This window comes from Centruroides vittatus, unplaced genomic scaffold, assembly GCF_030686945.1.
Source record: "Centruroides vittatus isolate TY-2023 unplaced genomic scaffold, ASM3068694v2 contig_858, whole genome shotgun sequence".
NCBI lineage: Eukaryota > Metazoa > Arthropoda > Arachnida > Scorpiones > Buthidae > Centruroides > Centruroides vittatus.
Window position 1 is genome coordinate 96,382 of NW_027122560.1, and position 21,601 is coordinate 117,982.

General features: G+C 27.5%; 1 protein-coding gene across 1 annotated transcript in view; it reads right to left on the minus strand.

Moving 5' to 3' along the window:
- Mitofilin (inner membrane mitochondrial protein mitofilin) overlaps positions 1-21,601 on the minus strand; it is a 43,028-nt gene that overhangs the window by 4,646 nt on the left and 16,781 nt on the right. The window contains exons 5-10 of the mRNA XM_067279206.1: positions 20,011-20,062; positions 17,273-17,497; positions 10,539-10,675; positions 7,220-7,320; positions 6,993-7,128; positions 4,963-5,086 (exon numbers count right to left, since the gene is read on the minus strand). Of these exons, the coding sequence (XP_067135307.1) occupies positions 4,963-5,086; positions 6,993-7,128; positions 7,220-7,320; positions 10,539-10,675; positions 17,273-17,497; positions 20,011-20,062 (775 nt within the window). The remainder of the gene's footprint in view (positions 1-4,962; positions 5,087-6,992; positions 7,129-7,219; positions 7,321-10,538; positions 10,676-17,272; positions 17,498-20,010; positions 20,063-21,601) is intronic.

Below are 21,601 nucleotides of genomic sequence, written 5' to 3' on the forward strand. Positions count from 1 at the left end.
ACGATTAGACATTCAAATTCAGGAATGTATAAGATTGATAAAAAAATAATCACATAAGTTCAGCAGTGGCTCACCATTGTAATCCTGAAGAATGTGAAATTGTTAAGAATACTATTAAAATTATAAAATGAAAAAAATATAAAATGTAAATTTTACAAGCATTTAAAAATAATTAAACTAAAAAAAATAATAGAATTAATGATAATGAAGGTTTGAAAATTGATGACAGGTGGCATATATATTTAAGTGAAAACATAAGAAATTGTATTAATACATGTAGTGATTATTGTGTATAAATTTTGAGAGTAATGATAATACAGATAAAATATTAAAGATTGTAACTTAAAATTCCTTTCAAAGTTAAAATTATCATTAAAATTTGATATAAAGAAAAAAACTAGATGAATTTTTTGAAAAGTTTTCTGAAGTATATTCATATTTTAAATGTATCAGTTTAAAACCATAATTGAGAAGTATAAAAATGTAAGCAATATATCTTTATGATTGATTAAATAATAATGTAAATTTATAAGAATTTATATGAAAAAAATAGTTAGATTGTAGAAACTAAATTTTTAAAATTAACTGTGTGACTGTTAAAAAAAGAAGATAGTGGAACCTAAGTTCTGAAATGCATTTTAGTTACTATTTATGCTAATAAAAAGTAATTTTCAATAATAGAATTTTATTGTAACCAAATTTAGATAAATGGTTTAAATATTTGGTTGCTTGTGTATGATAAGTTCTAATATATTGTTTATAACATATGGAATAAAAAAATATGGAATATAAATAATTTGATGTAGTTAGTTTCTCCCTTATGTTACCTTCAAATTATTATATTGATTTGGATTTTATCATTATAAGGTTTCGTTGTAAAATATACCTGTTACTTTAGTGATTAACATTGTTAGTAATAAAATTAATTTCAACTTTTGCTGAAATTAATGTAATATAGATATAAAATAATAACTACTATTTTCTCTCTATAAATATATTACCAGTTTAATTTTAACACATTCTTTTGGATATACATAAATAAAACACAAACGTTTTCAGCGCGATTAACAGACCATCCTCAGGTCACAAGTTGTGAACTGAGGATAGCCTGTTAATCGGGCTGAAAATGTTTGTGTTCAAATAGTTATTCTTCTCAGCAACAAATTAAGGTGTTGTATTTATTTATATGTTTATTTGCTGAGCACTGTTAAAGTTAAAACTTTTAGATATAACTTATATTGGATATTGGTGTAGACAATATATTTTATGTTGTAATATTATTGCATACATTTAAGCACACACACAAAACAAAATTGTTTCAAATAATGGACAATATCTCTCATATTTATATTTGATATTGTAATTTTTCATCTGAAATCTATAAATATTTTATTTGAGTAACTTCAAAAATATTACATTTTTTAATGATACTTAAAATTAACTGAAATATTTTTCAAATTTAAAAGCCATTTAATCAGTTATACATTCCTTTTTTTAATAGAATATTGGTATTCATCTAAAAATATCATCAATATATTAATAAACCATCATCTTTGAATATGACGATTTTATGAATTCTAATCAGAAATTGTTTTCTTTGTAATTGCATTCATAAAAAAAAATATTCAATGGTAGAATTTATCTAGGAAAATCCAATATAACAGCATCAAAATATACACATCTGTAAAAAATTCATAAAACAATATATATAGTTACTTTAAATGTTCATTTTCAAACTAAGCCAATGAAAAGGGACAGTCATCTTAATAAACACAAGTAATTGCTTTTAATCAATCAAAAAAACTCTTCTATGTCACTAATCTGTTTTCAATACAGTTGTATTGAATTCAATTGAGCAATATTGAAATTCAGTAGGATTCTATATCAAGTGTTTTTATTAATCAAAAAATGGTTTAAAACCATCCATTTTTTAAAACTGTCAGAGATATTTTTAAAAAACAGCATTAACAGTGAGCATTTATGGGCTATTTTTATTTATAAATTTGACCAATCAAAATTAGAAAAGATGGTGGTTAGCATCTTATTAATTAATTCTAATTATTAAATTTATTATAACTAATTTAGAAACATCTGGAAGAAAGTGACCCTAAACAGGACTCAAACGTATAACTCTAGCAAACAAATAGTTATTTTGCCAGTTCAAATTCATTTAATACAAGGCATTCTAATATATTCTAGAGTATTTTAATTTTATCATTCATCTTTATATTGATAGAGATAAATGACAAAGAATAATTTATTTTTGTCAAGGCAGAAATCACAATCTCTAGACTTTCTAAAATCTAATCATGTTACTTTAGATTCACATTGACTTTTAGACAAAAATTCAGTATAAGAAATCTGTGTGTATGAGAAAGAGCATTTAAGTCTTCTAGTACAGCATTCTGCAAAGTATGTTGATAGAAACAGATAATTAACAGCCATTAGCTAATACCATTTAGTAGACCTGATGATCTAGACCAGGGGTGTCAAACTCAAACTGTTTAAGTGCCAATTTTTTGTCTCGAGTATGACAGCGGGCCAGATGTTTTTAGCTTTTGTAGCCAAAAATTTTCTAAAAAGTAGCCCAAAAGTAGTCGACTCAAAAAATTCCCTTTTAATAATCCAAGATTTCAAAACAAAATTTAAAAAACTATTTGTACTTTTCTGGCAATAACTGTAATCATAGAACAAACATTTTCAGCAAATTTACAGGCCTGAAGCAGGTCTGTAAACTGATCTGGAAATAAGGATTGCAAGAATCAAAACAAGCATAAACTATAATTTACTAATATATCGAAAACGCATTTTATATGCAAAATAGTGAGAATTATGAAATAAATGATCTTGCCAAGACAGACTTTAATTTGAAATTCAAAAGATGAAATAGAGAAAACAATGTAAACAAGAAATTAAACACAAAAATTAATCAAATAAAATAAATATCACTAAGTAATAAGAATAAATAAAAATAAAAATAATAATAATTGAGTTCAACAATTTTGTTTATTAAATATTATTTGCTTAAATACAAAATATCATATTTTCTTTGGTATCAAAATAATAAAAAAATAAACAAATAGCATTATTGAATTTATGTCGCGGGCTGCAACTAATTGTCTTGCGGGCCATGACTGGCCTGCGGGCCGTATCTTTGACATGCCTGATCTAGACTGTATGTGTGAAGTTTCAGTTCAATGTGTTGCATTGGTCTAACAATCAACTTTTAGATATGAATTAATCTTCCTCATTCTATACAAAACAGCAATAAGTAATTGAATTTTGGTGTTGGAATGGTTGGTTACACCCTATCAAAATTCACAACTTAGCATAGTATCATGAAATCTTAGGAGAACTCAAGAGACTTCCACAGTGTAAGGACAGAAAGAACTATCTTTTTCTTGGACCGTGATATGCATTATCATGGTCCAAGTCTGCACTGAAGTAAGGAAACAGCAAAAGGCCTTCAAAAGTTACAGGTTATTCTGCACCTTCCTCGTGGCCTAGTTATGTTATCAGATAGGTTTATACAAAAATCAACTTTTTAAAAAACTGGTTTTCAAATCTCAACTTTTCTATGACCCCCAACCCCCTCCTCAAAATGCTGCTAAGGCATCAGCTGCTAAATGTATTGGTCATAAAATATCAAGGAGCTTTACAATTTTACAATACTCTGCTTCATTCCACGTGTGAGCAGCACTGATGTCATTCAAAGCTAAAACAACACATTCTTTTAAGTGTACAAATTTTTCTATTGTTTTTCTGTTGTTGCAAGAATTCTCTCTATTGTAGGGAGAATTTGATGCTTTTTAGGCATAGGGGGATTTTTTTTGTTTTTGTAGTTAGTTTTATGAAACTTAGTATTTAACAATATTCCTATTTTATGTCAGAGACAATTTTTTGTCAAAATGTTGATATTTGTAATCAAAAAATTAATTAATTTTTATGTTTAAGTCTAGGCTCAAAACCCAGTTTTTTTAGTTAGAAAAACCATTTTTAAATTATATAAATTTCTTCAAAAAACTAGTTTTTCAAAACCGACAAACCCTACTATCAGATTTCTAATTGTTCCAAAATTAAAACTGAAAAGTCAATAGTTTTCATTAAATGTTGTATTGGAAGAGATCAAAGAAAAATCAGAAAATTTTTGTGTGTCTGGAGTACAAAAATGAATTGAATATTTGAAAAAATGCATTACTCCAAATGACAATTATGTTGAAAAATGAATAAATATGACTGAAATAAATAACTTTTCACTTTTAAAACTGGTCATATTCCACTTCTTCTCAAACTATTTTATAAAAATGGCAAATGTATTGAAATTGTCCTGATGGCAGGGGAGAGAAGTTTCAGAGTGATTGCACAGGATTTTAATCAATGTCATCCACACCAAGTGCCTGTGTCACACAGCAGTTGCCAACCTACTCCAGAAATTCAAGGAGATGGGACTGATCCACAATAAGCATTCAGGCCTGTGCAATTGCCCTGGAACTTCTCTCTCTGCTATCAGGACAATTTCAATGCATTCTTCATGTGTTAGGGGCATTGTGTTGTCTGTTCTTCAACCTGTAACAACAAAGGAAACACATTAATAACGCTGTAATTGTTTGAGGTATGTCAAAATTCTTCTAGCAATCAATTCCTTGTGAAATTCTGACCCTATATAATGTGTCATTTCCATTCCCGATCCCTTTCAAAATTTCGAAGTTGCATTCAAGATGGCAGTCGTGTGTGTAACACATCAATCTGTTTTCCCCTTGGTCTAATGTGTTCTTGATATGAGCAAATTAACTTTGGGTACATTCTATATTCTGTAACAGGAGTGTAAGTGACTTTCTTTACCACCTTGTATATTAAAATTTCAATTTGATATTTAAATTATTCCATATAGATAGATGATACATGCAAGTTTTTGTTATTTATAAAAACTAATATCAATCATATATTTTTATTTTACATTACCTTTCTCTCCTAGCTTGACATTTGGGACAATAGCTTCTAATTCTTTTTTAAATTGTTCTTTTCCTTTTTCTACCATATTTTTGTAATGGGAAGCCACATTTGATTCAGCTTGAGCAGAAACAATCTGGAAATGATGTTAATAATTAAAAAAAAATTGAAAAGGAAACAAGGAAGTCTACAGATTTTAAGAAATATATATACGTATACACCATTAACAAAGTTAAAAACTAGAACAAAAATTCAATGAATATGCAATTATCATCATAGTTTTATTAAAAATTACTTTCAAATTTATATATATGTTAAATTATTAAAAAATATCTGTTCATTTAATACATTGTAGATAAATTGAAATAAATTTTGTTTTTGAGTAATTAAAGTTAAATTTATTTATTTTAAACATTATTAACACAATTAAGTAGAATATTCACATAAAATCTTATTTGAAAGAAGAAGGTTTTGTAAAAGACATCCTCAATACTAATTTTTGTTCATTTCATTTAAACAAGGTCATGCACCTAGCTCTGCCCATCATTTATTAGCTTGATATCAAAGACAGAGACGAGTGTAAGTACTTCAAATATTACTTTGATGCACCTTGCATTACCAGCATTGAGAAATACAGATGAAGAATGGTTTCATTCTTCATCTGTATTCTCCAATGCTGGTAAAAATTAATTTTCCAATCTACATCAGCATTCATCCTAGTTAACAGTCATCAAAGAAAAAAGACCAATAATCTGCTGAGTGTTATGTATGTTATGTTTGAACAGGTGTGTGTCAAGCTTATTGGATTTCTGGTACAGTTTTTGCACTTTTCCTCTGTTATCTTGGTGTAATCACATGCATAAGCATGTGGCTAAACCAAGACAGTTTATTCCGTATAGATACTATTCACAAAACTGAAAAAGTCCAAAAATTGCTCATTTCAATGGTGATCACTTTTCTCCATATTCTTGGGGAAAAAACAATATTTTCAATAACACTTTTGATTTCTGTGTATGAACATATCACATTTATACACATCTGCAAAAATAGTGGGGTCAGAACCATTTTGAACGGAAGAAAATGTTGCAAAATACATGAAAAAGATAAATTGAGATTACAAAAACAGCATAAAAAGTCTCCATTGTTTAATACAACAGTGGCATGCCTGTGAAAGCTGTCTCGTATTCAACAATACAGCACTTCCATTGGGAATATGCATATACAAAGTTATATTCAAATATACAATAGCAATCTTATCATTGTTTTTCACATTAGTATAGAAATTTGTAATAAGATACATAATGTGGTTATAATAAAATATTAATTTTAATTAATTCAAACTACGTTAAAATATGAAAATAATCGCACGATATGTATTTATATTTTAGAAGATACATGGGAAGCAGTGCTTCCACAGCTTCCATGGATGGCACGCCACTGTAATATAATGACATTGAATGTTAGATAAGACACCTAAGATATTTTTCTATATATAGTCATTTTTATAGCAAAATGTGTCAGAGAAGACTGTGAAAATTCATTAGTCTCTTGAACAGTTAATTTTTTGGCTTACATTTTCTGAAAACATTTTGAACAAAAAAATTAAACATTCAAGTGATCAATGATATATAAAATATCAAAAAGCATCTATATATATAAATAATATATACATATAAATTTATATTTTTTTATTAAACAAGCATAAATCAAAAAAATCAAAAAAAAAAAAACAAAATGAATAATTTTAACTTATTCTCAATTTATTTTAATGGCAATTTATAGAATTAATTGTTTATTTTAAAAATTTTTAAATAAAACTTCTATTACTTTGAGAAATTATTCTAATTTTAACAAATGTATTAATTTAGTTTCATTAAAATAATAAAAGTAACATACAAAAAATAATTCAATTGTTAATAAGATTAAAAAATTTTTATTGTATATTTCTTTGAATTATTTTCTATTCATTTAATACACATCATTAAATTTTGTAAACAAACCCTGAGTTCAATATTTTAAGTTACATCATTGATGTTATTTACCTCCTTCTCTGTTTTCTCAAGCTGACAAAGATAATTATTGATATGTTCTTCTGTTGCAATTAAAGATGGGTTTTCTGAAGTAATTTTGGAATTTCTGCCTTCTTTTATCATTCCTCTTATATTACTTACTCTTTCTCTAAAAATGGAGTATTTTAAATTTCATCTTTAAGTTAAGAAAAAAATTCAACTACTTATGTAAATTAGTTTAGTAACTTAGAGAAACTCACTTAACTTCTTCTGTAATGGAATTTGCTTGATTCAATGAATGTGCTTTCCTTTCCATAGCTTCATTAGCTTCTTTCCAAGCATTTTCTTCATTTTCTATTTGCTAAAATTAATAAATTGAGTATTTTTTTATTATTATTTCTTATCCAATATTTTAATAAATTGTAAAGATATATTGTCCCAAATAAAAATTTACTATTTCATAATTTTTTTATTAAAATTTATTGTTTTTAATTTATGACTTATACACTAACAACTGCATAAATTCTGAGTTTGCTTTGTTAATGGTTACAAAATTTAATTTATTATTTCCAAGTAATATTAATGATTCTAGTAATTATATCAATTATTTTTCATTTTTAAATCCTAAAAGAAAATGATTACTAATAAAAGATATTTTTACATACAGTATTATATTATCAATATTACAACATATAATCCACTCATAATGCAAACATAATGAATATTTTTGTTGAAAATCAGTAAGATGAAAAAAACCTCAATATAGCATCACCCTCAAAATGTTAACAAATACTAGTGAATATACCTTCTAAAATGTTAAACAGAACCCTTCAATATCTACAAATTATTAAATGAATGGATTTCACATTGCAAATAGCATTATCATCATCAAATCAAATGACACTCAAATTACCTAACTCAAACTTGTCAAGTGATGTAACTTCAAATTAGAGGCAATTATGAGTGAATCCCCATATAAGATAAGAAATCTAAGAATAAATTTTCATGCACTGCTACTATCAATATTTCCCAGATAATTTGTTGTGGACTAGGTGGAAATTGAAATACCTATTTTTATTTTAAAAGTTTAATTATTGGAAAAAGTTTACAATTTTTCAATAATTTATCATTTTTTGTAAATTTTATTTAATATTTAATTTTTTAAATTTTATTGGAGACTGGAATAACTTTATGCTCACTTATTACTTTTGTCACTTTTTGGTAACAAGCTACACATATCTTAAATCTTTCTTTTTGAAAGATTCTAAGATAATATCTGATGTATCTAGTTTCTTTGCATAATCTTGCTCAATGGATATCAGAGCCAGGTTGGAAAGTTTTTTGGACAGTTTTCGAAATACATTTTAATAATTTTCAATGTAGAGAAAGGGCATTCACAACTGCCAACTGAAACTAGAATTACCAAAGAAATTTTTGTAAGCTTTGTAAATATCAAGAAATCTGCTGGCCAATAAATGATTTTCAATAATCAAAAATTTTAGCTAAAACCTATGAACATCTTTTAGGTCTTGCAATTTATCTTTAAATAAACTACGAAGTTAAAAACAGTTCTTCACCTATCTCAGGAGTCATTGCAGGGAATTGTAGGAAAGTTTTATGCTGCATAATGTTGTACTTACAGCTTTCATAGTTCCAAAATATATAGCTGCAAGAGTTTCAACAATTTTGTTTAGGCCTGCAAATTGAATTTTTAACTAGCTGTTTATAACATAGAGTTAAACACCTTAAATTTGGAAGTACTTTGGATTACTTGGGAAGATCCTCTGTTCTTTTGTCTTTGTTCAGTTCAGCAAAGTGTCCTTTTACCTTTGATACTCATTTCAACTTGAAGTGAGGCTCAAACTGCAATGACTTTGGTAACTTCATCAAAGTCATTGTGAAGCTTCTCCATGCTGGCTAGTGTGTTTTTAAGAAACACTGCTGGTTTGCTAACTTATTTGAGAGTAACATTTTTGATGCAACATTTTACATGGAGACATATTGTCTCCATGGTAATTGGTAATTGTAACAATGACATCAAATATCTCAATATATTCAAACTGCTGCTTTGTCTCTCACTTCTGATGATCATCCAGTCATTGTCATGTCATTCAAAATTTCATTGCTCTAGGGTACAAGAAATGAAAGACCTTGATGTAGTCATTTCTGGATCTCCAATGGTTAGAGCAAAGTTTCTCTAAAGAGATGAGAGACGTATGTGTTTAATTCTATCTGTTGTTAAGGTTATGTGCCAAATGAGATTTTTTCAAACATTTCATAAAACAGTCATCTCTCATGTTTTTTACAAAATTGAGAACTGAAACATTGCAAAGTCTCAAAGAAAAATTAATCAAAAATATTTAAAATAAAAAACAGTAAAAGACAAATATAAAGGAACATAATGACAAAATTTAGGTTTTTAAATTTTAATTTGGTAATTAGCCCCATGCTAATGTGAATAACATCTATTTTGGAGGCATCTACTAGCTATTGTCAACATCCTATCTAATGTTCCACATAAAACATTGCGATTGGGGACCAAAACTGGGCTTAGACATGACCCTATGCTATTTACCTAAAAATAAAAATATAGCCATAGAAATTAAAATTTCATAAATAAAGTACTATAGGATATACAACTCCAAGACAAAAAATTAGAATATTCATCTAATTAAAAGTTTAGTGTACATTCTCTCATGAGCAACACAGAGTACAAAACTTTTTTGACACTACATAGACAGTGCTTTTGTATATTTATTATATCCATTAATTAGACAAATTAAGTCAAACATTTTTATGTTACAAATGGAAATGAAATGACAAAAAAATAGAACAACAGTTTGGCCATGACCAAAAATTAGAATATTAGCAAAAACATCCAGACAAACAGCCATAAAAAACTAAATTGTAATACAAATTTGCATATTGCTGGGCAGAGCAGTATAACAGTACAACATGGGGCATAAGTGCAACATCAGTGACAGAACTAAATATATTATCATGGCCGTGCACAAAGCAGGAAGAACACAAAAAGAAATTGCAAATTATGTAAAGTGCTTGCAGCCAACAGTCTCTAGAGTACTGAAACAACAAAACCATGTTCATTACTAAATTACAATAATGAAGGCCAAGGATATAATTACAAGGGAGGCAGAGAAGGCTCTTCCCTCTGCCCATCAGGCTGGGCCACCTAAGTAGGTTTTCTTTTCAGTTAAGAAAGTAATAAAAAGTTTTATAGAAAATTTTAATTCAGCATCTTGGCATGTAAGCATACTGTTTAGCCATTTAAAGTAATTTAGTATTTAGTAGCAATTCAGAGAATAAATGATAGTGTTAAGTTGAAGTTTCACAAAATTTACTTTTTAAATAATATACTTAATATTTCATCATTATTATTGTATCTATATTAATAATTGCTTTTAATAATAATAAAATATGAATTAAAAAACAAAAATACAGCCATAAAATTTATTAAATTAAAATTATATAAATACTTACCAGAAATATTATATTGTTGATATTGTAAAATTAATATAACAGACATAAACTTAAATACATAATATCAAGTTTATAACTTACCTCACTGCTTTCCAATGCAAGATATAATTTTCTGGTATGTTCTTTGATAGCATTAACTGCATCATTCTGAACAACAGTTGCTTTTTGCACAAGTTTGTCTAATTCATTTAAACCATCTTTGAGTTTCTTTTCTAATTCTGAATTTAAAAATAAAATATAGATGAGAACAGCTATTATTGTAAAAATTTTAAATGTAAATTTGTAATAAAAAATATTTTAATGATCAACTAAGAACTGAATTAACTTAAATTAGAAAATATATTTATAACGACTAATAGAAAAAATGCAAAATTAAAATAATAATATTAATAAACATAAATAAGTTCATAAAACAAGACTTTTATAAATTACTAAAGTGACAATATACAATGGCTTATCTTAATGTTAATATTTTATAATGAGGTTCTTAATAGATGATATAATTTTTTCAGAAAATAGTTTAACACAAATAAATGGAAATTAAAAATATATTTAATACATTCATAATCTTAATTTAACACTTTCAAGTCTTATCTGTTAGGTGTCATGATTCTGTGGATTGACCTATGTCAATTTTTTTAAAATCTTGCACATTTAAAAATAATTAACTTTATGTTTTTATAACTAGTTTATATTAAAGATTGTTTTTTCCTGTTTAATTTGATATATAAGTAACTATTTGTTCATAATATAAAATAATGTATAGAGATGCAATAATCCATTTTTAGCCGTTATTTATAAATGCACTATTTGATAAATACTCTCTCAATTCTGATTGGGTAATTGTTTATTTTCATTCTATTAAGTGTTTTCTGTCCTTTGACAAAGATGTATGTCGATATGTGCAACAAAATTTTAGGCTCTGTTTTATTAACATGGCATTTCAGTAAATATGCAAAATTTGCATACTATAAAAAAGTGCATTAATCCTCAATAATTTGATGTTTATACTTATTTACTTATGCATATTTACATTTTAAAAGATAAAACATTAAATTATTTAATAATAATAGTAATAACTTCAACAAAAAAAAAAAATGGCAGGAAAACCTCATTCTAAAAAAATTTGATAAAAGTTACAAAATTGTGATATTGATTTCAAATTTTAATCTTAAATCTTTCGAATAGATGGAGCTAGAAGTATACTACTTAGAAAAGGATGATTTCCATAGGAAATGCAAGCAGACATGTTTAAACCAGAGATTACAGAAATTAGATTAATTTCTGAGTCAAAGGTTTCCTTATCTTAACCAGAAAGTGTTAAAGTAACACTTATATTTAAATTTCATCAAAGCCAAACAAAATTGCAAGATTAAATCAGGCTACATTACCATTACTATTAATAATTAAATACTAATTTGGCACTAGGTAGGTTTTAGGCAACATATCTTATTAAATTTAATAATTATAATATTTATTAAATAATTCATAAAATTCTGAAAAGAATTGGCTTGGAGCAGGACTCGAACCCACAACTTCTACTTACCATGCCAGTTACACTATCAGGACCTCTGTCCAATCCTTTGCTTCCAGACATATTTAATTTAGATACAATCATACTAGTTTGGGTCCAGCTAGCATAACTGGCAATGCACCTGTACAGTATGAGGCAATGGCGTGCCGTGACATTTGATGACAGGGAAGCTGTGTTTCTGTAAGAAGCCGACTTCCAGGGGCAATCAGTTAATTGCGCGTCAGTGATGGTCTAGGGCAGTGGTTCTTAACCTTTTTATACTCGCGGCCCACCAAATATTTCATAATTTTTTGTGACCCCCATTTTTAAATAATAATTTATATTTGATAATTTGATAATTTATCTATAATAAATTGATTTTTTATTATTGCTTTATTTTTTATATAATAAATGTAAATCATAACTTTATTATTTCATTATCTATTTAAATAACATTCAAACTTCACAATTAAACATGAAAACTCATTAATTTTTAACAGAAAATAAAATAAGAAACATGTCGATAAATCGATCCAATGTCGATGCTAAAACTAAACTAAAACTAAAACGCCCACTTGTGGTAAGGATTTTGCATAACTTTTGCAAAAATATTTAAATTTTCAAAGCCTACTATTTTTCGTAATTATTTTTAAAATTCCAAGCATTAATAGTTTCTTAAAATTGCTTTGGAATAAAAGAAGTAAATACTGCGGTGTAAGTAGCATATTTACAGTACGTTTATTTCTTCTGTACTAACAAAGTTGTATGTAGGAAGAAATACAAAATAAATAAATAAAAACTAAATAGGAAAACTTTATCTTTCTTATTTCACTTTTCAATACGATATTCGGATTATACATCAATTTTCTTTTTATTATATTCTGAAGGAAATTTTGCATAATTTGGCGGCCCCCGGCAAACTTCTTATGGACCCCCAGGGACCGCGGCCCCCCTGTTAAGAATCACTGGTCTAGGGTCCATTCGTATTCATTTGTTCGATAACCCAGTAAAAACTGTAGACTTCTCTAAATGTATTTTTAATATCACAATTACATTCTGAATCGCTAGCTACGATATAAGGGCTAAAATTAAAAATAAATTATAAAAACTTACTCGGTGAAATAAAATGTGCGGTGGATATACATACCTGGTACAATGTATTGTTCGATTGTATTAATATACTTTTAAAGAAAATTATAATTAAAATATAGCTTTGTAAAGAAACGTACATAAAAATAACATAAAATATTCTTTACTTTTTAAATCTTAAAACAATCCACTTAGTCAAATATCTTGATACGAGTAGCTAATGGATGGAACTAGTGACGGTCCAGGTAGGTGTGTAGTGAGTGTGTGCGTGCCAAATCCCGAGGGTGCCGATACCGGTCAATGTCAAATGCCTCTTTTGTCGCATCACTAGTATATCTCAAAGGACGCCACAGGGCTGTTGTAAATTTTAAACGTTTCTCACCGTAGCTGTAAAAATCTAACTATGTTAAACTTAATAGTCATTCGTTTTAATACCAGGTGTACACGGAAATCAGTTTCCCACTGTACTGAGCGAGTGATTGGTTCTGTTAAGCTTTTGTTGAAGTAAAATTCTGGCTCTTTCAACAGGGTTTTATTTATGTCCCCATTCCCTAATCTCTTAATTATTTAGTCACTTCTTAAGTAGAAATAAGTCGAAACCAGTTACTTTGTACCTGAATATCTGTAGTCTTGCGAAAACAGTGGAAAGACAAATTTTTATGACAACGGATATATAAATCATAAATTTAAAGAAAATAAATTCTAGAGCTTTTTTTTGTACCATTGTATGTACTGTACGTCTCATTCATTAAATTTGGTTGTAAATGATGCTGCCAAAGTAACAGTTAATTTTTAACACTGTACTAGAATTGTACACGTTTTTTCTGCATCCTCTTACAGATGGGACATACTAAATCGTAATATCACCGGTTTAACATTGAAATCCGTAAGTAATATAAGATGGGAGAGCTGAATAAACGCAGAATAAATATATCAAATATTTTAATGGAGTTTTTTTAAACTCCTGTCAACTCTACAGAACTATCATAAAAACGTGCCAGTAAACTCCTATCGGTTGGGTTGTTATAAATCTAGTCTAGGGTGGGCAACCCTTTTTATAACATGGGCCAGAATAAATTTTACGTTTTTTTCCGCGCCGTAGTAGTTAATTGACGCCTTCTTGTGACTCGTAATTTTTTTAGTCTGCAAATATGAAATAAATAAATAAAAAGTTAATTACTACATTTATTTCTCTTATCGTTTTCGAAAATTACAAAGAATTGGAAAAATAACTATTAATTAGTTATTTTTCCAATTTAATAATCTATTAAAGATCTCGCGGGCCGGATAGAAACTTTTCGCCAGCCGTAGCTGGCCCGCGGGTTGCCCGCCGTTGATCTAGTCTGCTCGTGATTCACATAATCGGGCGAGGGTGGCCGAATATCTAGCAGGCGGCTAACAGCCCACAACCGCTCCGGGATATAAAGTCGCGTACTCTTTACGCGTGTGTCGCTTCTACCAGCTAAACCGTGACGTTGGTGCTCTGTAAAGCGCATGCGCCAATGCCTATAACCTGGCTGCTTGGAAGTTGACAGGCAGGTGGCTAACAGCCCACAACCGCTCCGGGATATAAAGCTGTACTCTTTACGAGTGTGTCGCTTCTACCAGCTAAACCGGGTGAGGTTGGTGCACTTTAAACCGCATGTGCTAATGCCTATATAATCTGGCTGATTGGAGACTGACCCGGTTTCGACATTCCTTCCGCCACCGAATTATTCGAATATACAATAGCAATCTTATCGTTTTTTTCACATGTAGTATAGAAATTTGTAAAAGATACATAATGCAGTTATAATAAAATATTAATTTTAATTAATTCAAAATACGTTAAAATATGAAAATTTATATTTTATAAAATTCAAGGGAAGGTCATTGGAAGGTGGAATCGGCGCTTCCATCGCTTCCAATGACGGCACGCCACTGGTATGAGGCAGATGAAGGTTGAGTACCACTCCGGGCCAATACTTTTCTTCCAGAATTTTCTAAATTATTTAATAAACATAATTTTTAAGTTTAATGAGAGATTTCCTACTGTCTATGTCTACTGCCAAGTTAATTAGTATTTAATTATTAATAGTAGTAGTAATATAGCCTGACTTAATCTAGCAATCATTTGGTTTTAATGTAACTATTGAGCTTATATATATATAATTTTATCGCTATCGTCCAACTAAAGCCGAATATTATCGGGCTAGAAATGGCTATAATATTAATAATTTATAAGAGAATTTGGCACTAGAGTTAGGCATTTGATGATGATGTTTATTTATAATTTTATCTCAATATTTTCACACAATTGCTGAAAAATTACCAAAATATGTAGAAAGGTGACACCTCAACATTTGACACAACTTTCTCTCACACTGAACACCCAAATGTTTTTAGCAAAAACAACCTGGCTGTCATCCCCTACTCTCCTTACTTGCCAGATTTAACTAATTGCAATTTCTTTTTGTTAAAAAAAAATTAAAGTGAAATTGAAAAAGCATCATTCTGATAAGAATAAGGATATTTAGAGGCAACTGCAGGCACTGCTAAACCTACCACTTCTCAATAACTTTCGGGGAGCATTCCAGTCCTGAAAGAAATGCTGGAATTAGTGTGTGAATGCACAAGCAACAGAAGTTAAAGTAAATTTTGAAACTTTTACAGTCCAGAATATTTTGCCAATTTGTGTTTTACTATAATATAAATGTAGTCTCAATGAAAGTTTTATCAATATTAAGAATAAAAACTCCAGTTCTGATGGTTATCTTACAAGGAAAGTATGTGTACATTTTCATTTTTATGGAAGTCATCAAACCTTAAAACTTATTTTTTTAAACAGTAGATTTTTCAACATTTTAATCAAAACGTGACATGAAATTTGTATTTGTTGAAAAATTTTCATTTATCAAAAATTACACTTCTTTTCTTAAACATAAAAATCAAATTAAAACAACACAATATGTAATGGAAGACTTTTTCTTTCATTACAAGCCAGATGATAAAAATCCAAAAACAGAAATAAAGACAATTTTTCCCAAATTTCTTACTTAAATGCAAAATTTGATGAAAATTTATTAAGAGAAAAGAAATTTCAATTAAATAAGTAGCTGCTTAGCAGTGAATAGTATCCTCTGTTCCTAGACTACAAGTAAAACTTAAAATGTTATTAGTGAGGTTGAGGCCGAAGTTTTAAACGCGAAAACGTGTATGTCGGACGTTCAGCACTGCTTTCCTGTAAGCCTAGAAGTTTGACAATGGCATTTGGAATGTCAAGCATGATTCCACTGACTTTCCAAACACCATTGTCAAACTTCTAGGCTTACAGGGAAGCAGCACCGAATGCCCAACATACATATTTTCACATTTAAAACTTTGGCCTCAACCTAGCTATTAAGTTATAAAATTGTGGAACTATATAAAATGTAAATACTTCATTACAGACTTTATATACTACTTTTTATCTAAATATGTAATTTATATCAAATATTTAGTTTTCATCTATATCATCATCTATATATACAACCCATTCAACAGGTGTCCGTCCTTCCTTCCGTCCGTCCCGTAACCGTTTGATAACCGACACTAGAGGCGCCCCTATCGTGTGTCATATTTCAAACATTCAAATTAAATTAACAATTTTAATTATTATTTAAATTAACAATATAAATTATTATTCTTCATTTGGCCAATACATTATTATTTGGTCAATATAACAATATAAATAATTCAGTATATTTGTAATAGGAATTTATTACTGTCACGGAATGCCTGTAATGTTCACTAGGGGGCGAATAACGAAAAACCGGATAGATTTGAACCGCTACGATAAAACGATAAGTGAAATAGTTAAGCTAATATTTTAATATAATAATAGAAACCTTTCATGGCACGAACGGACGGACGGACGGAAGGACAGACACCTGTTGAATGGGTTATATATATAGATAGATTAAGTGCATCAAACTTTTAAAAATTAAGCAAGCACAACTTTCATATATTAAGTGCATTAAACATGCCTCATAGAAATTTGTAATACTGCTAAAACGCCCACTAGGGGGCGTCCCGGGCTACTAGTTGCTAATATAACATTAGTTAAATCATTTAGTTTTTCTTACAAAAATATACAAAAATTATAAAAATTATAAAAATAAATTAAATATTAAAAATGAATATATTAATTTCCACTTAAAAATAAACCAATTTAAAATTTAAAAATTAAACTTACTATCATTAAGCTCTAAAGAACGTGTTTCTTGTTCAATTAATCGTTTACTTATTTCCTGTTCTTTTATTTTCTCTTTCTTTTCAGTAGTTTTTTTACTTTCAATTTTTTCATGAGATACCTTTTGCTTTTTATCTTCCTTTTTATCAGCAATCTCTTTAAATTCTTTTTCATCAACTTTTTTTGATTTTTCACTCTTTTGCTTTGATTCAATATGTGACTGCTCTTCTATACAGAAAGAAATTTATGACACAAATTATTATTTTTCAACAATTAAATTATAAAATAAATAATAATATAAAACTGTGTGATTATACAAAATGTTTAACATTCACAGAGAACAAAAAATTTTTTGATCAAATATAGAGTAAGAAAATTAATTTCTATAAAATACGAAATATAATTTTGGAAAATGAAAAAGCTGTACTGAAATATTAGTGTGCTTTGTTTTTACCGTTAAGTACTAAAATTTATTAATTAGAAAAGTTTTTATGTTTTACTATTATATAAAACCTGTACAAAATGTTTTTGCATGTACAGTGTACAATCAATCATCAATACTCTAGGCAAAATGCTAAAACATGCTTTTGAGTTTTAATTTGTTCAATCTTTACAAAAATTATTTTAATGTAAAACATTTATAAATTATAAATATTTTTCTGGACATTAACTTAAGACTTTCTTTGATATGAAATCAAATATCAATTTATATATAAACTATATTCTTTGCCAACTTAATCATTTCTATTCAATTTAGAGTCATATTTCTATAAATAAATTTGTATTTGTGTGTGCACAAACAGATAGAACTTGAATGTCAAAAAATAATAATTTAACAATTCAGAAGTTAAAAAATATATAAAGCATTTTAAAAATTATTTCAATATAAATGTGTCTTCATAATTTGAAATCAGATTTTATGATTTATTTATAACATAGATAATATTGTTTCATTTACAACTAGATATAATTACAAATTAAATACAAAAATTGTTTCAAAAACATTAAGTACAATTGGCAGATATTACAAAAAACTGATCATCTGAATTACTAATTTTAAATAAACTTTTTGTTTATATTTAATAAAATTACTTATGGAAAAATATATAAAATTTTATATAATATTCAATTAATTTTATTGTTTATGAATTTCATTAATTCCACAATATATTTAAATAATTATTATTTAAATTTAGTTATATATATATACATACATACACACATATATAAAGACTCATTTATTCTATTTGAAATTTAATAATAAAAAAAAAAAACACCTTAAAAGTTTTTATATGCATCATAAAAATAAATCAATTTAATATTAAATCAAAATAATTGAAGTGTTTAATTAGTCACTAAGCTGTAGAGTAAAAAGCTTACTGACTAATTAGATAATCCCTTTCCTCAATTTAACAATTAATTGGAGGAAAGGGGCATCTGCTTTTTCTGAGTCTGTTAAATCAAGTGTATTTTAAAAACATATTAATAACAAATTTAAAATGTGCAAAATGTGTTAAAATGTTGTTATGATATATAAGTATGAATAGAATAATGAATAACATAATGTACTGGTTAGTACATTGAAAAACTTATCAAATAAAAACAAAACCTTTAAATATCAGTAACAGAACTTTAATGAAACCTCCGAACATTTTCAGCCTTCACCAAGGCGGGCCTAGGTTTTATAATGAAATAGAATTCCAAAATCAATTTTTAAAACTTCAAATACCTTCAAAAAATTTATACTCTGACTCATTGTTCCAACATTTTACCATGCGCTAATCATAAATAAAAAAGTAAAATTTTTCCAATAAGAGAAATTTTTTTGTCCATTAGATCCAAATCCATTAAATCAAGGGTTTACCCTATTTAGTTCAAAACAGAATAACTAAAATTTCATTTTCAAAGTGAATAAAGTCACTGTTTATTATCAGTATTAAATGCTTACTTTCAGGTAGGCAATTGTTTTAAATTTTCCCACAAAGGAACATTTTTGTCCTGTTTTAGGATGGTTTCAACTTCTTAATAAACATAAGTCACTGTTCCAACTAAATTTGAACATTTTTGACAAATCAAACAATATCTCAAACAATGTATTTTCAAACTTTATCACTATCATTTTTGATGGATCAAATGATAATTCTAATTTGTTAAAATCAAACCTCATGCATGCACAGCTAAACTGGAAAGTAAAGTTAATACTGAGCATGTGTGGGGTTTGATTTTAAGAAATTAGAACAAAAATGTATAGTTTAATTTATTGTTTGATCTGTCAAACATATTTGAGTTCAGTTGGAACAGTGCTTATGTTCATTAAGAAGCTAAAACAGGACAAAAACATTCTTTCATGGAAAAATTTAAACAGCTGGCTACCTGAAAGCAAGCATTTAATATAGATATTCTGAAGCCAGAAACACATGAGGTAATATTGAGTCACCGTCTACTAATAATTTTAACAATTTAAAATTATATTATAAAAGTTTACTCATTAAGTTAGAACAAGTACTTCCATAAACCAAACAAACATTACTAGCTATACATCCACTTATTCATATATAAAAGCATTCACTTTATGGACATATTGTTCTGATCATCAATATCTGTTCATCTTGTAAATAGTCTAATATGTAATTCAAAAATTTTAATTGTTTGATTAAGACTTATTTAATAATTAATTCAACTTCATTCACTTATCATTTTTGTAAAGAACTAAAATTGATGAATTAGTTTTTGTTACTTACCATCTTTTCCATAAACAGGTGGAGGAAGGGGAATAGGAATAGGTTGAATTTCCTATTAAAAAAATAATAAATAAATAAAGAATAATAATAAACAACAACTTAATAAAAAATTTCATATAAAAAAATATAAAGTATGTATATGAATTTGTAGAGACAGATCAGTGAAGAATTTTATATTTATATTAATTTATCTCACAAATCATTAATAACTAATGGATTATTGTAAGTTCTTTATTAATATCTTTAAGCAGTGTTTAAGATAAATATTTGTATTGTGAAAATAATATAAGTGATTTAAATGTAATGCTATGTTTCAAATAATCAAAACATTAAATTATATCACATAATTTGTTAAATAAGTATGCTATCAAAGCAATATAATATAATATACAAAATTAAGGTTCTTTTCTAAGAACATGAGAGCTGTAAGAGAGAAGTCTTGTCAAGTACAAAAGATATAGTAAAAGATTAAGATTTTTGTATTTGAATAACAACAGACACAAAGTAATATGAAATTTGCTACTACTTTTTTGAAAGATTGTCATCAAAACTAGGATAAATTTTGTAGTACTCAATATTAACATCTCTTAAAGTTTATTGTGATGTTCAATATTTTGTTTTTATATACAGTAGACTTGCTAAATCTGGCCATTCCTTGTAGAAAGAATGCCAGATTACTGAAAATGCATGAAGTTAAAGCCTGTCTAAAAGCAATGAATGACATGACCTGTCGTCACCCTTTGGTACTGGATTTTTTGGAGGAAGACAAACAAATAATACAGCATACTAAAATGCAATACTGTATACATAAAGAAAACTTGAGTAAACAGGAATGCATAGGTAATCACATTGGATGGATAGCATGTCAGTTAATTAAAAGACTGGATTAGTGAGAGTCTGCTTTACTTTATTTTTGAAACAGGAAATTTGTAAGGAAGATGTTTTCTATTTTTGAAAAGCAAATATAGAAAACATTTCCCTTTAAAATTTCTTAAGACTTAAAATTCTCTTCTAGCAGAAATTTGTAAAAATTCAACAACTCCTTTCTTTAAACAAGTTTTTATTAAAATCATTTGCATCAAGAGTTATTGATTTTACTTGACTTTTCAAAAGTTTATATGATTTGAACTAGTTCTAATGTTGATAAAATGTGTTGGTAAAAACAAGCTACATGGGCCAAATAAATATACTTTGGCGGCCACATTTGCCTATTAGCCATAGGTTGGAGACACCTGCACTAAATAACCAAGTATAAATAACATGTTACTGACAACAAGTTGTTATTCGTGTAACATAGGTAATAATAATTTGACTTCTTCAGAAAGTATAAAACTCAGCACCATTATTTTCTAAATTATGTCATAAATTGAAAAATGATATCTGTACGATATAAGTATTTATATCTTAATGCAATAATTATATAATGAAAGACAAATTAAATATTTTAAAGTATTTTTCAATAGGTTAATGAATGTTTGAATTTTAACACTAATTCCAATGACAAATAATCTTTAATTGAATCAATTTAATTCTGTCTGGAATAAAACAGATAAAGATAGCTCTATGAAGTCAATATAAAAAGAAAACACAA